Source organism: Canis lupus, chromosome 26, assembly GCF_003254725.2.
Source record: "Canis lupus dingo isolate Sandy chromosome 26, ASM325472v2, whole genome shotgun sequence".
Taxonomy (NCBI): Eukaryota; Metazoa; Chordata; class Mammalia; order Carnivora; family Canidae; genus Canis; species Canis lupus.
Window position 1 is genome coordinate 17,921,596 of NC_064268.1, and position 16,587 is coordinate 17,938,182.

The 16,587-nt window shown below is 40.7% G+C and overlaps 1 protein-coding gene across 1 annotated transcript in view; it reads right to left on the reverse strand.

Annotated features, from left to right (window-relative positions):
* MYO1H (myosin IH) overlaps window positions 1–16,587 on the reverse strand; it is a 49,235-nt gene that overhangs the window by 20,028 nt on the left and 12,620 nt on the right. The window contains exons 7-17 of the mRNA XM_025474276.3: window positions 15,417–15,515; window positions 14,473–14,586; window positions 14,133–14,204; window positions 13,356–13,475; window positions 12,380–12,447; window positions 11,946–12,051; window positions 11,710–11,790; window positions 10,093–10,184; window positions 7,554–7,648; window positions 4,122–4,168; window positions 726–806 (exon numbers count right to left, since the gene is read on the reverse strand). Of these exons, the coding sequence (XP_025330061.3) occupies window positions 726–806; window positions 4,122–4,168; window positions 7,554–7,648; window positions 10,093–10,184; window positions 11,710–11,790; window positions 11,946–12,051; window positions 12,380–12,447; window positions 13,356–13,475; window positions 14,133–14,204; window positions 14,473–14,586; window positions 15,417–15,515 (975 nt within the window). The remainder of the gene's footprint in view (window positions 1–725; window positions 807–4,121; window positions 4,169–7,553; window positions 7,649–10,092; window positions 10,185–11,709; window positions 11,791–11,945; window positions 12,052–12,379; window positions 12,448–13,355; window positions 13,476–14,132; window positions 14,205–14,472; window positions 14,587–15,416; window positions 15,516–16,587) is intronic.

The following is a 16,587-nucleotide window of genomic DNA, read 5'->3' on the forward strand; positions in this document are numbered from 1 at the left end:
TCCTGATAGATTGCCCTACCTGTTACCATCTTGCCCCCTAAGCAAAGGTTTTGGGTGTCCTGGCCTGAGAAGTCCAAGCTCAGACTGGTTAAGCAGAGAGGCTAGATGCTTTCTTCATTTAGCACTTATGTGGTGCATGCTTCATAGGAACCCGTATCACCATTGAGACAGTCATCTCCAACACACACCCATTTCCTTGTTACCAAGCTTCCTTTATGACACCTGCACTACTATACATTCTTTCTTTTTTTGGATGGTATTTTTCCTATTCTTTCCCACTAGATACAGGGACCTTGTTTTTTTTCTTGCTAAATTTCATGCCCCCCACACAGTGCCTGACACACAGTAGGCACTCAGTGAGTGGTTACTACTACACTTGGAAAGTATATATTTAGTAGTACATGTTAGAGAGTGATGCTTTCAGGAAAGTGGAGGACAGTTTTTTAAAAATATTTTATTTATTTATTCCAAAGAGAAAGAGAGAGAATACAAGAGGGGGAAGGGGCAAAGGGAGAGGGAGAAGTAGATGCCCCCCTGAGCAGGGAGTCTGACTCAGGGACTCTGGGATCATGTCCTGAGCCAAAGGCAGATGCTTAACCAATTTAGTCACCCAGGCGCCCCAAGGGAGGACAGTTTAAAATGTACAGGTGATTGAGAATAAGTGCACTCTCTGGCTGATTTTTACAACCTTCTAATTCTGCACAGGCATTTTTCCCCCCACTCACCGTTGGCGGCCTCCTCCGGTTTTCTAACTCAGCCACTAGGAAGCATTCCTTTAGGATACGGTTTTTGGACCTGCATAGCACCTGCAAGTAAAGGAAATGAGCTCCACATTCACTACTTCAGAAGTCACTAAGGAGACTTCAGGAAAGCTTGCATAAGTGTGCACGACAGCCCAGAGCCATTTGCTTTAGGAGTGCTTGAAGAAAATGGGGAAAAAATACAAACATGGAGGGAAATGTTTAAATACTGTATCTACTGCACTTGCTACATGGTAAGGCTATCTGAATGGTTTTCTTCTGACACGGTAAAGCAATCACCTGTTCCCAGTCCAGCCGCTACAGAGAATGAACCAGCTCTTTAAGAATCATCTCCAAGATGGTGTCAAGTGAAAAGAGCAAGACGAGGATCACATGTACAGTGTGGGATTATTGTGTGAAGAGAAAGGAAAAAGAGGGAGATACATACACCCCTTGGTTGTACTATCCCAAAAGAATACACAGTCAAATGGCTAGAACAGTTGGCTCTCAGGAGAGAGAGTTAATGACATGGGGTCAAGGACACCAAATTTTATACAGTTTGATTTTTCCCCTTATGCACACATTTTCAAAATAATATGTATTATCAAAAATCTTTAATTTTGTTTATATCTTTTAAAGATTTATTATGGAGGGGGAGAGAGCAGAAGGAGAGGGAAGGAGAGAATCTTAAGCAGTTTCCACACCCAGCACGGAGTCCGATGTGGGGCTTGATCTCACAACCCTAAGATCATAACCTGAGCTGAAATCAAAAGTCAGATGCTCAACCGACTGAGCCACACAGGTGCTCCAAAAAGCTTTAATTTAAAAAAAATTAATTTAACACTAAAATTATTTTCCTTGTATCCACACAATGAATTAGAATTATTATTTGGCCTTTAAAACAGAAGGAAATTGTGACACGTGTGAGAACATGAATGAAACTGAGGACATTATGATAAGGGGAAAAAATTAGACACAGGACAGATACTATATGACTCCCACTTCCATGAGGTTCCTAGAGGAGTCACATTCAGAGAGACAGGAAGTACAGTGCTGGCTAGAGGGGCTGAGGGAGGAGAACAGGGGAGTTAGTATTCTAACAGGGCAGAGTTTCAGTTCTGCTAGATGGAAAGGATTCTGAAGATTGGCTGTGCAACGATATTATGGTGCTTAACGCTACTAAGCTGCACCCTTAAAAATGGTTGAGATGATAAATTTTATGTTATGTGTATTTTGCCACAATTTGATGATTCTTAAATTGAAATTTTTTTTTTATTTAATCCACTCTGATTCTGCACTGACAATGGCATGAAAAAGCAATTTGAAGGCAGGCGTGAACACATTAGAAATAACCCATCTTGGGGCACCTGGGTGGCTCAGTGGTTGAGCATCTGCCTTTGGCTCACGGTGTGATCCTGGGGTCCTGGGATCAAGGCCTAGCATCAGGCTCCCCATGGGGCCTACTTCTCTCTCTGCCTCTCTCTCTGTGTCTCTCATAAAATCTTTAAAAAGAAAAGAATGCATCTTGAAGTTAAAAGGAAGTCCAAGAACCTTCATCCCTGGCTGGTGAAGTGGAGGACTCTGAGATTTTTCCATGGGAAGCACACTCCGTGGATGGGTTTGAGAAGGGTGTGGGCATGGCGGGCAGAGGCATAGCCAGGAGAGGAGTACTATGTTCCCTGTGTCAGCTGGGGCCCTTTCACCCCTATGTCATTTACAGTGACTTGAGGATGGAGGCCCCACCAGATCCATCCCACCAGTGGGGATATTTGCTAGACACCCCCAGTTGGGAAGAGGTGGGGCTAACACTCAGCCTCAGAGAGCACCTGCATGGAGCAGAGATCCAAAGTTAGGCATAGTTCTCTCTCCTGAACCTCAGAGGTTGGAACAAGTGGTCCTAGGAGTGGCAGAGAAAAGATCAGAAAGGCCAGAAGGTACTCCTGAAATGAACAGTCTGTGTGTTTACTTGAAAATGTCTTCCTACATTTATGCTTTTTTGTAAACCAAGCTAATTAAATAAAATCCAGTTTTTAATAAAACAGTTAACTGTTTCAATATAAAGTAAGGCTTTAAAACACAAGGTTAAAAAAAATAAAAATAAAAAAAAATAAAACACAAGGTTTTTCTGATCAGTGAGGTATATGAAAGGACACTGGGACTTGTACCAACAGCCACAGAGGCTAATCTCAGTTCCACCTCATGATGTGACCTTGAGCAAGTTGAGACTTCTCTGAGTCTCAGTTTTCTTGTCTTCTATTCATACTACCCTGGTATATTCTCACTGCAACAAAATCTCTGCTCCTGCCTGGACACCTCACCCTGCAGGGCTCAGTCCCCTTTCCTAACATCATACCACTCCCTGAACACACAGTGAACTCTTCTGAGCCTTAGGGCCTTTGTACATGCTGGCCCCTCAGCCTGGAGTAACCCCGATCTTTCCACAGCCAACAGCATTCTCACTCAGGTTTCAGCCCAAAGTCACCCCCACAGAGGTGTTTTCTCTGATCTCTTAAACTAAATTGAAAATGTCCTTCTTGGCTACCTGGGTGGCTCAGTAGTTGAGCATCTGCCTTTGGCTCAGGGTGTGATCTTGGGGTCCTGGGACTGAGTCCCACATCAGGCTCCCCACAGGGAGCCTGCTTTTCCCTCTGCCTGTGTCTCTGCCTCTGTGTGTCTGTCATGAATAAATAAATAAAATCTTTTAAAAAATGTCCCTCTCAACCATGTTGCCTTATTTTCTTCAGAGCACTTGTTATGGATGGATAACTTATTCATATGCAGTTGACCCTTGAAGAATATGGGCTTGAACTGTGTGGATCCACTTATATGCAGATTTTTTTTACAGTATCAGGACTGTAAATATATTTTCCTTAGGACACTCTTAATACTATTCTCTTTTCTCTAGTTTACTTCCGTTGTAAGAATATAGTATATAATATATATAATATGTGTTAATTGACTGTTTATGTATAAGTAAGGCTTCTGGCAACAGTAAGCTATTCGTAGTTAAGTTTTAGGAGAGTCAAAAGTTATAAGTGGATTTTTGACTGCATAGGAGATTAGCAGGGTCATGTTGCTCAAGGATCAACTGTATATATTTATTCTTGGCCACTCTCCAGACCCATGGCAAACTCCATGAGAACGAGGACTGGCCAGAGTTAGCATGGTTCCTGGCACACAGCAGGGCCAACATATATTCTTGAATCAAGGACATATCATCATACAGATGATCTTGAATATATATTCTGGCCATGACATGCTGGAGTTCTAACATAATGCATTGAAGAAAAATCCAGAAGGCCAAATCTACCCCAAAATCAGTGTCATGGGTGATATACCTAATAACCATCAGAAATACGTATAGTTAAGTTCCAGACTTACTTCTTTCAGATGTCTGTAGAGGAGATCATTGTTTTTTTCTAAGAATCCTATAAAACATTGAAAAATTTTTGAATCAATGGTTTGCCTAAAAATGCAGTTCTATCCCAAATGACTGCAAAGGGAAATCCTGAAAATAATCTCATAGGCTCAGATCAGTTTCTCGACCTTGACGCTATTGACATTGGGGCTGGAGAATTCTTTATCGTGGAGACTGTCTTATGAATTGTAAGATGGTTACCAGCATCCCTGCCCTCTACCCACTCAATGCCAGCAGCACCTTCCCCAGTTTGTCTCTAGACATTGCCAGATGTTCCTGGAAGTGTAATCCCAATGCTGGTTGGGAATGAGGTTCTCAGAATTGAATCTATCTCTCTCTCTCTCTCTCTCTCACACACACACACACACACACACACACACACACACACACACACACTACTCTAAACTCTCACCAGTATCACACTAATGTAGAGCCTTTATGCTAAACATTATACACATATCCTAGTCCAGTAGCAATGAGTTATGCATAAAAGGAATGACATCTAGGTGCACCTGGATCACTAAATCGATTGAGCATCCAACTCTTGGTTTCAGCTCACATCATGATCTCAAAGTCATGGGATTAAGCCCTGTGTTGTGCTCTGTGCTCAGCTCAGAGTCTGCTTGTCCCTCTCTCTCTGCTCCTCTCCCCACTCACACGCTATCTCTAAAATAAAGAAATAAATAAGATGTGGAGGGAAAAAAAAGGAATAACATTGAAACAATGGAGCAGCAGCAGTTGAGCATCTGCCTTTGGCTCAGGGCGTGATCTGGGATTCCTGGGAGTCCTGGGATTGGGCTTCCTGCAGGGATCCTGTTTCTCCCTCTGCCTATGTCTCTGCCTCTCTCCCTGTGTCTCTCATGAATAAATAAATAAAATCTTAAAACAAAACAAAACAACAACAACAACAAAAACAATGGAGTGGCCAGGTGAAGCCTGGTGAGAAAATCTTTCCCACCACTGAGGAAAGTACCAGGACTAGAGGTATCCAACAGTATCTTCATACAGAGGAGGACGTGCCATTTCCGATTTTAACTTTGTTTTTAAGCACCCACTTAAAACCTAATCAGTTACTAATAATTAGATTAGTAGCTAAATGACATTATAAAATTGGCACCAGGGGTGCCTGGCTGGCTCAGTTGGTTTAATGTCTGACTCTTGATCTCAGCTCAGGTCTTGATCTCAGGGTTGTGAGTTCAAGCCCCATGTTGGGCTCCATGTCAGGCTTGGAGCCTACTTAAAAAAAAAAAAAATCAAAATAGCTAAAAAAACATGTCTAAGATAAAAAACATCTAAGATACAATCTTTTTAGAAAACTATTTGGAGTTACCAAAACTAACATTTTTATTATGGGAAAATATACATAACATAAATTTTAGCATTTTAACTATTTTTAAGTGTTCAGTGGCATTAAGCATGGTTGCATTTTTGTGCAACTATCACCACCATCCATCTCCAGAATGCATTTTCTCAAACTGAAAATCTGACCCCATTAAACACTACTTCCTCATTCCCCCTCCTCAGCCCCTGATAACCACTATTCTACTTTCTGTCTCAATAAGTTTGACAACTCTAGGTACCTTGTAATTGGAATCATATAGGTTTTGTGTGACTGGCTTCTTTCACTTAGCATAAGGTTTTCAAGGTTCATCCATGTGGTATGAGAGATCAGAGGATCTCTAGGACTGAATAATGCTCTGCTGTTTATGGTATAGCATATTGTGTCAATCCATGCATCCATTGATAGACATTTGGGTTGTTTCCACCTTTTGGCTATTGTGAATAATGTTGTAATGAATGTGGGTGTACAAATATCTATGCAAGTCCCTGCTTTCAATTCTTTTGGGTATACACCCAAAAGAGGTCCAAACTAACTTGTTTTTTTAAAGATTTTATTTATTTATTCATGAGAGACACACAGAGAGAAGCAGAGACATATGCAGAGGAAGAACCAGGCTCCCCACAGGGAGCCCCATGTGGGGCCCAATCCCAGGACCCTGGGATCACAACCTGAGCCAAAGGCAGGCACTCAACCACTGAGCCACCCAGGAGTCCCTGTATAAGATATTTCTATTTTCCTGAAAAGATACAAGAAACTATTGGTTCTTGTGTTTACCTCAGGGAGAAGCTAGGAGTAAAGGAGGCTTTTAGTTTCTTTTTTGGACTTTTCTGTATGGACAACAACTTCTATACATGTAATATGCATAGCCTTACATGTTTATTATTTTTCAAACAAAAATCAATTGATTACCTGCACAGAGAGTAATCCTATTTTAAAATGTTTTCTATTTTTATACCACTGGGAATTTAAAAGACAAAATGTATTAAAGATTCTTAAAGAAATAAACTTATTGGGATCCCTGGGTGGCGCAGCGGTTTGGCGCCTGCCTTTGGCCCAGGGCGCGATCCTGGAGACCCGGGATCGAATCCCACATCGGGCTCCCGGTGCATGGAGCCTGCTTCTCCCTCTGCCTGTGTCTCTGCCTCTCTCTCTCTCTCTCTCTGTGACTATCATAAATAAATAAAAATTAAAAAAAAATTAAAAAAAAAAAGAAATAAACTTATTTAGAAGGGAAAATAATTCAGGGGTGCCTGGCTATCTCAGGTGGTAGAGCATGTGACTCTTGATTTCAGTGTTGTGAGTTCAAGCCCCAAGTTGAGCACAGAGCCTACTTAAAAAGAAAAAAACAGTAAAAATAATTTTTTAAACAAAGAAGCGAAAATAATTTAGAACCTAAAGCAGAAATAACCAACAAAAATATTTTTTAAATGTTTTGAAAGAAAATGCACATAGGAGAATTATTAGTAATAGCTCAAAAGTGTAAACAAACCCAAATGCCTATCAACTGATGAATGGATAAACAAAATGCATTCTATCCATAGAATGGCATATTATTTAGCCATACAAATAACAACAAGGGTGAACCTTGAAAACATGATGCTAGGTGGAAGAAGCCAGACACAAAAGACCATATATTGTGTGATTCCATCTACATGAAATACTCAGAACAGGCAAATATGCAGAAACAGAAAAAAAAAAAAAAAAAAAAAAGAAACAGAAAATAGATCAGTTTATAGCCTAGGACTGTGGGGGATGGGGCTGCGGAAGATAGAATGGTTGCTAATGCATACAGGGTTTCTTTTTGGGGTGAGGTGTTTTAAAATGCACTGTGTTGATGGTTGCATAACTATCACATGAATATAGTAAAACTAATATACTTTATGCTTTAAGTAGGTGAAATAAAGTGGATATGCATAATAAAATCATGAATGAAATAACTTCAAATGGCATGCTTGCAAGCAGGGCTAGCGAACGTTTGGGATGGACGTGCAGCCATTTCTCCACTGGACACAGGCGCACCTCATGGCTTGACCTGCACACCCTGGACACTCGCCTTTGGTGCAGTAGGTGACCTCTCCCGCGTAGTGGAAAAGCCGAAACTCCATCCAGCCAATCCTCTTCCGGCCCTTGGGCCCTGCCAGCTTCCGGCTGCAGCAAGACAGAAATAGACTTGCACTGAAACTTTCTAGTTCCCGGCAACAAAATGCACCAATATATAAAGCAAAGAGCAAAAGAGAAGTCCTGACAAGCGGGTTAAGAACATGACAATGGGTGGAAGCCCAGCATTGGAAGCCAAACACACATGGCAGCCCTAGTTCATCTGACTACAGACCAAGGTCTCCCTCATGTTAGACCCTTCCCTGTGCAGAAAGGGGAACCCTCGTGCACTGGTGATGGGAATGCAAACTGGTGCAGCCACTGTGGAAAATCAGTATGGAGGGGCCTCAAAAAGTTAAAATAGAGCTACCCTATGACCCCGTAATCGTACCACTAGGTATTTACCCAAAGAATACAAAAACGCTGATTCAAAGGGACATATGCAACTAATGTTTAAAGCAGCATTATCTACAATAGACAAGATATGGAAGCAGCCCAACTGTCCATCAATTAATGAATGGACAAGGAAGTTGTGAGATTTTATATCCATCTATCTATATCTATATATAAATCTCACATCTTGGGCAGTCCTGGTGGCTCAGTGGTTTAGCACCGCCTGCAGCCTGGGGTGTGATCCTGGAGACCTGGGATCGAGTCCCACATCAGGCTTCCTGCATGGAGCCTGCTTCTTCCTCTGCCTGTGTCTCTGCCTCTCTCTCTCTCTCTCTGAATAAATAAATAAATCTTTTAAAAAAATAAATCTCACATCTTCTTTGTAATATATATATATGTGTAGATGTATACATAGATATAGATATGTATCTATATGTAGATATAGATATATGTAATAGAATATTATTTGGCAATAAAAAAGAAAAAATTTGCCATTAGCAACAACCATTTGGATGGAACTAAGGAGGATAATACTAAGTGAAGTCAGAAAAATACAATGCCATATGATTTCACTCATATGTAGAATTTAAGAAATAAATGAACAAAGGGGAAAAAGAGACAGAAAGACAAATCAAGAAACAGACTCTTAACTATAGAGAACACACAGATAGTGACCAGAGGGGAGGTTAGTAAGGGGATCGGGGAAATAGGTGTTGGGGATGAAGGAGTGCACTTGTGATGTACAGAAGTGTGGAATCACTATATTGTACACCTGAAACTAATATTATACTGTATGTTAACTAACTAGAATTGAAATAAAAACTTAAGAGTAAAATTAGATCCTTCTCCTAAGCACTGAGGAATGAAAAAACATGTGAACCACGGAAACACTTATACAATTAAATAAATTCTATTTTTTTCAGGTGATAACTAAGAAATAATTTTACTATCCTACATTTTTGTGATATTGACTGACTAAAATACTCATGAAACATAATTTTTCAGATCTGGTAATTCCAAATTTTTAACAACCTTTTCCTGAAATGTATATACATATATACTGACAGTGCAGATATCCTAAGTGTACAGTTCAGTGAATTTTCCACAAGAAACACATCCATATAACCAGAACCCAGGTCAAGAAACAGAACATTACCAGTTCCCTGAGAACCAAACCCCCACCACCTTGAACTCTTTCCAGTTATGACCTGACATCTAACATAACAGGTTGGTTTTTATCTGGTTTTGTGCTTTATGGAAAGGGAATTGTATAGCATATACTCTTTTGTGTCTGATTTCTTTTGTTAATGTGTTCTGTGATTTACCTACATGACTGCACGTAGTTATAGATTGTGCATTCTCATGGCTGTATGTTATTCCATCTGTGAATATACCACAATTTATTTTTCCATTATTGATTCATTTACTTATCATTGCAATATTTAACAAAAGTCTGATAAGGCCACTACCATTTACTGAGTCTTTGCCATGGCTAGAAATTGCACTAGGTGATTGATGTAGTCATTCACAGCGCTACCCACTAGGTATAGTAATAAGACACATGTCTTATAAGGGGCTGATCCAGGATTCAAAACCAGGGCTTTAGGACTCCAGTGCATGAGATATTCAATTCTCTTCCTTGTCTCAAAGACTAAGTTAAATTTCTAGTCGATTTTCTGGGATGCTATAAATGCTCTATATTTTGACCTGGTGGTGGTGATGTGGGTATACACAAATATGAAGATATGCTGGCTGTACGCTTCAGATATACACATATCACTGTATGTATATTATATTTTTAAACCTAACTTTAAAAGAAGACTATTTCATGCATGTGATCCTATCCAATATGTAACAATCATAGACACATTTTGGATAGGGTCACATGCATGAAATAGTCTTAGAACATTTTGCCTGAGATTCATTTGAATTTTATTGCTACTAACAAAAGGTATGTATGTATATGAGTTGGTGTATCATTATGGTACATCATGTTTCAACATATGAAGGAGTGGCTGTACTCTTGAGGTCCACTGCCCACCCAAGAAAGTGGATATATGATGACCTTCCCCATGCAACAGCTTGTCAAGCGAGATACATACGTTTGGAAGTGTGCATGTTTGCCTACTTTCTCTTCCAATTTCTCCAGGAAACTCAAGTCTGTAGCAGGACCAGGACGGATACATTCTTCATCCTTCCAGAGAAAAAGAGAAGCCTCAATGCTATGGATTGAGGTGAAGTTTAAATGCCTTCACCACTTGTGTCATCTAACACAAGTTCAGGTGAACACTGGGGGTGGGAGTGCAATGATCCGTTACAGGTGCTTAGTTGTCTCAGAAGGGCTGGAAATTCTTTGAAAAGTCAACTCTTCCACCCATCTAGGCCCATATATGGCCTAGAACATATATTCCCTTTTACTAGAAGCAAAATCCTCATGGAAAGAAAGCTATAAAACATGTGCATCTAATTTTTCACATTTCTCCAACTATGTCTATTTCCTATCTCAAATCCTTAACAGTGTTAGGATGTTAACATTTAACTGACCATCTTAACAAGTGAATCAACCCTCCAGCTTTTATTAAAATAGCAAGAAAAAAAAAAAAAAAAAAACAAGGTTCAGGTTGGTGAGACAACCCTCTTGAAGTAGTATCTCTGTTTCCTGATTCCATTAATGGAAAACCACATAGAAGCAAGTATTTATTACTAAAATATTTAAAAATGCTAGTCCAGCCATTCATATGAGCATTGAGTACACATAGAATAACCTATGCCAGTCTGTGCTTCCTGGAACATGCTTCCCCAGAAGTCTATACAATCCTTCCCAGACCATCACACCTAAAATTGAATCATCCTCCCCAGCACATCTAATCCTTTCTGTTTTTTTTTTTTTTCATCATTGTACAACGTACTTATTTTACCCATTAACCTGTTTGTTGTCAGTGTCTGTGCTAAGATTTAAAGCCTCGTGAGTGTAGTGGTATTGATCTATTTTGTCCACTGCTGTGTCCCAAAGCACAGGGCACAATCATGGCACCAAGTAAGCACTGCTAAGTATTTGTTGAATGAATTGAGTGTGCATGCTTACCACACAATAGCATAATTCTGAGCCCTGTGCATATACAATCTCAACCTATCCTTACACTTCCTCTTAAGATAACCAGTATCATTGCACTCATTTAAAGACAAGGAGATTGGAGCTCAGAGAGATTAGAACACCCACCTAAGTTTACACAGCTAGTAAGGAATGGGGCTGGGATCTGAATCCAGGTGATACCCATGTTCCTGGCAACTATAGTCACCACCCATTAATGTCCTGCTGGGCTTTAGAATCTTGTTCACACAACAGTTAGATGGAGGAGGAGGCAAGAGGAGAAAAGGGACTTGTAATTTTTGTTAGAAGGGAGATGATCGTGAATGAAAAGGCAAAGAAATAATTTCTCATTGGCTTTTAGATTTAAAAAATAATGTTTAAATTGGAACAACTGTGGATTGGCAGCCATGGATGTTCTCAGAAGGTGCAACTGTTCAAGATAAAGTCACAGGTGCATCCTGAGGAGTCTCAACTCAGGATCACCTGACATTCTTTGTAAAGCCTTCCTTTATGTTTTCTGGCTTTCTGCTCATGCTAAGCAACCAACCCTCTTGAAGCCTGGGAGAAAAAGTCTTCTGCGTGTTGGCAACACTGTTTGAAGACTCTAAGCCAACATTAATTTTCTCACCAGAATGGAAATGATTCCTTTGTGTCTCTCTTCCACCAAATCACAGATGATCTTGTTGTTGAAATACTGAATTGGTTCCCACTAGAATGACAAAGAAAATAATTCTCTGAGGAGGATTTAGATGAACATGAAAGAGTGAAAAATAATTCTGAGTACTAATGAGGATAAAATCTCCAGTGAAATACTATTGCTTGAGTGAGTCTCTTTCACTAGATTAAGAAATTAAAATGTTTTACCTCTATGCCTTCCATTTCATATTCTGCTTGTTCCGCTTTTAGGGTTCTCTCTATTAACAGTTGCTGGAGTTTCTCATTGCAGTAATTGATGCAGAACTGCTCAAAACTAGAGATGCAAAAATTTAAATAACTAAAGCTACACGAGTAGGCCAATTAAAAATTGTATTTACTTATTTAAAAAAAATTTTTTTAAATACAGAGAAAGTAAAGTCCTTATTCATCACATCATTTACTAAATAGATCAGAAGAGTCAAGCTAAAAGATGATTTTTTTATGGTTATTCCAATTCTGGACCAGTCTATGAATTTGCCGGCTATGGAAATCCAGAGAATTTCTGAGGATGGGAAAACCACTTCCAATAACACTAGAGATGGCTTAAACCAGACTCAGGTCCTAAAGAAGAACAGAGGACCAATAAGTAATGACAAACTCACCCATTCTTGTCGAAGACCTCAAACCCATAGATATCCAGCAATCCAATCACGGTTTTCCCGGTGAAATCCTAGTCAAAGAACACACATTGCTTAGTGAGGTCTTTTACTTAATGACTCTTAAAAGCTGCCCCAAAGCTGAGACTTGGTTCTAAAGCTCACACCTTCTCTCTTTCCAACACTGGATCACAGAAGTCTTATAGGGTGGAAACAAATCTCCCAGCCTGCTCGTTTGGCCTGAAGCCTGCCAGAATCCCACGGCAGCTTCCACGTCTACCACCCAAGAAGCGAGACCTTCCCCTTTGATTCACCCCCTTGCTTCAGCCCCTCTTGGTCTCCTGAGACCACATTGAAACTCTCATAGAGAGTAGCAAAGATATTAATCCAGGAGAGAGGACAGTGGTTTGAATTTTAACAGAGGACCTCATTTTAAACAGAGGACCAAGCACATCAGACAGTATGGCTATTTAAAGAAATGATGACCATTTTTTTTGAAAAGGCCACAATTCACATCTATGGCCTCCTAAGCCGATGCCTTCCAAATCTGTCCTTTACATACTCCCACCTTGAGTTTTACATCTATGTACTACTCTGTGCCCAATATCCTTTCCTAAATTTCCAGCTTTGAATAAACTCCTCTTATTACTTAAGTAATTCCACTGAGGGTGAGTTTGAAGGTTTCATATTTTTTTCTTACACATGTTAAAATATACTACCACTGAAGTTAAAAGTTTATGTCTACACTAGAAGCCATCTGGTGTGCTGCAAAGACTGTGCATCCCACACTTTGGGACACACTGCAAAAATCATTCAGTGGGCATTTTTGTGAGCCTACTGTGTGCCAGAAATGTAGACTTGGAAGGACACTGTCCCTGCTCTTTAGGAGCCAGGAGTCGATGCTCACAAATTCTTTAGAGTGACTGTGTCAGTGATAAAGCATCACCACGTTAGTGCATCATCCAAAAATGTGTGGACTAACCTTGTTCACTAAGGAGGAATTGATTTTGTTGACCAGCCAAGTAAATGTTCGTCCGTAAACGGCCTTTGCCATTGCATCTCTAGCATAGACAGAGAGTTCCAGTGTCAATGGGCATATTACCTGAGAACAACAACAGATGTATCATTAGAGAGGTTAAGAGAAAAAAAAAGCCCACCCCTCCTCCTGAGTTTTCAAATTAGACTTTAATGATGGCCACTGAAGGATGTGTGCTGGGAGAAGATGCCACCCCAACCTGCACATGCTCAGGGAGTAGCCATTTCTTGAGTGCCCACTACATGCCAGGCATGGAGCTGCTGAGATACAGCCATGACCAAGATAAACAGTTCCAGCCTCTGCAGGCTCACAGCTGGGGGACAGGACATTGACACATCACACATAATCATGTTGCAAGATGAGAACAACGTGAGGAGATATGTATGATGCTTTAGGACAGGGGTGGGATGATCAGGAAGGCTCTTTGAGGATGTGACCCCAGGAACTGAAGGATAAGAAGGTGTTAATTAGAGAAGCACAGGGAACAGCGTTCCAACAGAGGGGACAGCATGGGCAAAGACATCATGAGGGAAAGGCATGGCAAAAGGGAAGCATGGCAAGCTTGGTGTAATGGTTGGAGATGGGGAGGTTGAGGCAGGAGATCCCTGAAGGGGCTGGAAGGCTGGGGTCCAGCCTCCTCTAGGACCACATCCTGCTCTTACATGAGGCAGGCAGCAGCAGTAGCAGGGAGAACAGGTACATTTCCACCAGAGACATTTTTACCTCCTCAGTTTTGGCTTCAATCTTTCTATGGGTGAGAGCTTCCAGAAGGATTGATGGTTGGACCCCCAGGAGCTGAGAAAATGGAAACCGAAACGCCATTCAGTGATTAGACTAGATTTTTGCCAAAACAGATCACATTCACTGTTCTGACTAGCTGGCCTTTACCCACTCCCTCATCTGCTCCCACACTCTTTAAATATCCTAGCCAGTATCAGCCAGAGAACACTGTGTTACCCACTTGGGGACCTGGGCATCCAGCTGCCTCAAGCTCCCCTCTCCTGCCCCTCCACCTCAGAAAAGGGCCGGGTCTTCCCTGTGCTCTTCAAAAGTGGAACATCACCTTGGCGATCCATTTGATCTCGTGGATATCTGGTATGGTGGCACAGCCTTGGTCGTTCTCTTCAAAACAAATGTTCCCCAGGTGTAAGACACTGGCAATAATTCCAAAGAGATTCTAGGAATGTGGGAAAAGGCAAGAATAACAAGGAGAGAAGAGCGGCTGCCTAACTGATGAATGTCATCACAGAAGATCCCCCAAGGAAAACTGCCCCCTTCCCCATTCCAGCCCTGAGCTTTAGCTTGATTTCCTCCTTCCCCAGAAATCAGCCTCTTACCCACTTCAGACATTAAGGGAAGTAGGATAAAGAACCTCAGCCCCGGGTACTGAGGATGCCTCCCCTAATCTCCAGCACCGGACACTCTTGTTTTTTATATCTTCCCCACCCCCTTCCCACCAATAAACCATTTTATAAGCAAATGCCATGATCTATATATCATGATCGCATGATATATAGATAGATATAGATATTTACCCACACACATATATAAATATATTTTAAATTAATTCTCATCTTTGAAAGAACAGTAGTTTTAATCATCAAAAAAGGACGTAAAAACACAATGTTTATAAATCCTACAATTTGCTCCCGTTCAAAAATAGAAGAGTAAATAAGTGGTAATCCTATAGTTCCAGGGCATCTAAATATTTGAGATTGGATTTGAGAGGAAGAAGAAACATGATCTCCTCCTTGCACACAGCACTGGGAAATGTTAGAGTTGCCAGATGAAAGGGAGAATGCACAGTTAGCATCTGAATTTCAGCTAAGCCATGAATAATTTTGGTCCTACATGGTGCCCCCAAATAATGATGCCCATTAAAATGTAACTAGGCATCCTATATTTTTATTGGCTGAATCTGGCGACCCTACTAAGCGGTCACCAGGACATCAGGATTGTTTCATCAATCCCAGACCATACAGGCAGTTCCATCCTCAGGGATCATACCTCAAGGTCACCTTCAGTAAAATCGATGACAGAAAAAGCACTGGAAACGGTTTTCCAGTCGTTCTTGTCATTGATAGAGGACTCTTTGGCACAATGACCCTGTGGACAGAGAATTGGGTTGCTTTAAGTCATTTTTATAAGGACAGTTAGACATGCCCATACCTAGTTTTGAATAAAAATGGTTTTCTCTATAAGCAGGTAAGAGCTAGTTCTACAATGTTCTGAATTGTAAACAGGTAGGTTTAACTGATTGTCTAGCACAGGATGATTCAAAACTGCTGCTTTTTTCAAACGCATTTAGAATTTTATCTCTGTTCTGGGAAAACTTTCAAAGGTACACATTAGTGGTTTATCTCTTTGAATGTGTATTTTTTAAAAATAGTTTTCCTTGTCATATTTGCCAGATAAATTGAAGATGTCTGTCTCAATAAACATCTGCTAAAATATGCAGGGAGAGGACAGCACTGAAATTGAGAAGGCAATCTTTCTTTAAAAAATATTTTATTTATTTATTCATAAGAGACAAGGATAGAGAGGCAGAGAGAGAAGCAGACTCCTCATGGAGCAAGGAGCACAATGTGGGACTCAATCCCTGGACCCCAAGATCATGACCTGAGCCGAAGGTAGATGCTTAACCACCTGAGTCAGCCAGGCACCCCAGAAAGGAGTCTTGATGCTTTACAACCTCCAACAGAAACAGCAGTGCAGGACCAGGTAGAAGGAGACCCTTACTCAAGAAAATAAAAGTTTGGCATTTAGAGAAATGCAGGCTATATAGACATGATCAACAGTGGAGATGTGATGACACTTCCACTACTTTAGAAGTTGTCTGTTTTCTATTCTTTTTTAAAAGATTTATTTATTTGAGAGAGTGAGCAAGAGAGAGAACACAAGCCAAAGAGAGAGGCAGAGGGAGAAGCAGATTCCCCACTGAGCAGGGAGCCCAATGTGGGGCTCGATCCCAGGGCCCTGGGATCATGACCTGAGCTGAAGGCAGACACAAGAGTCCCTAGAAGTTGTCCTTTAGATAAGACACACACCACCAAATGTCACAATTTAAAGGGAGGATGTTCTAGATGAGGGTTTTTAAAATTTTGCTTTTGTAGTACAGGGTGTTCTTGGATTCCTGGCTATTTGAAGATTTGTCATCTTAAAGATTTCCTTGTTGCAA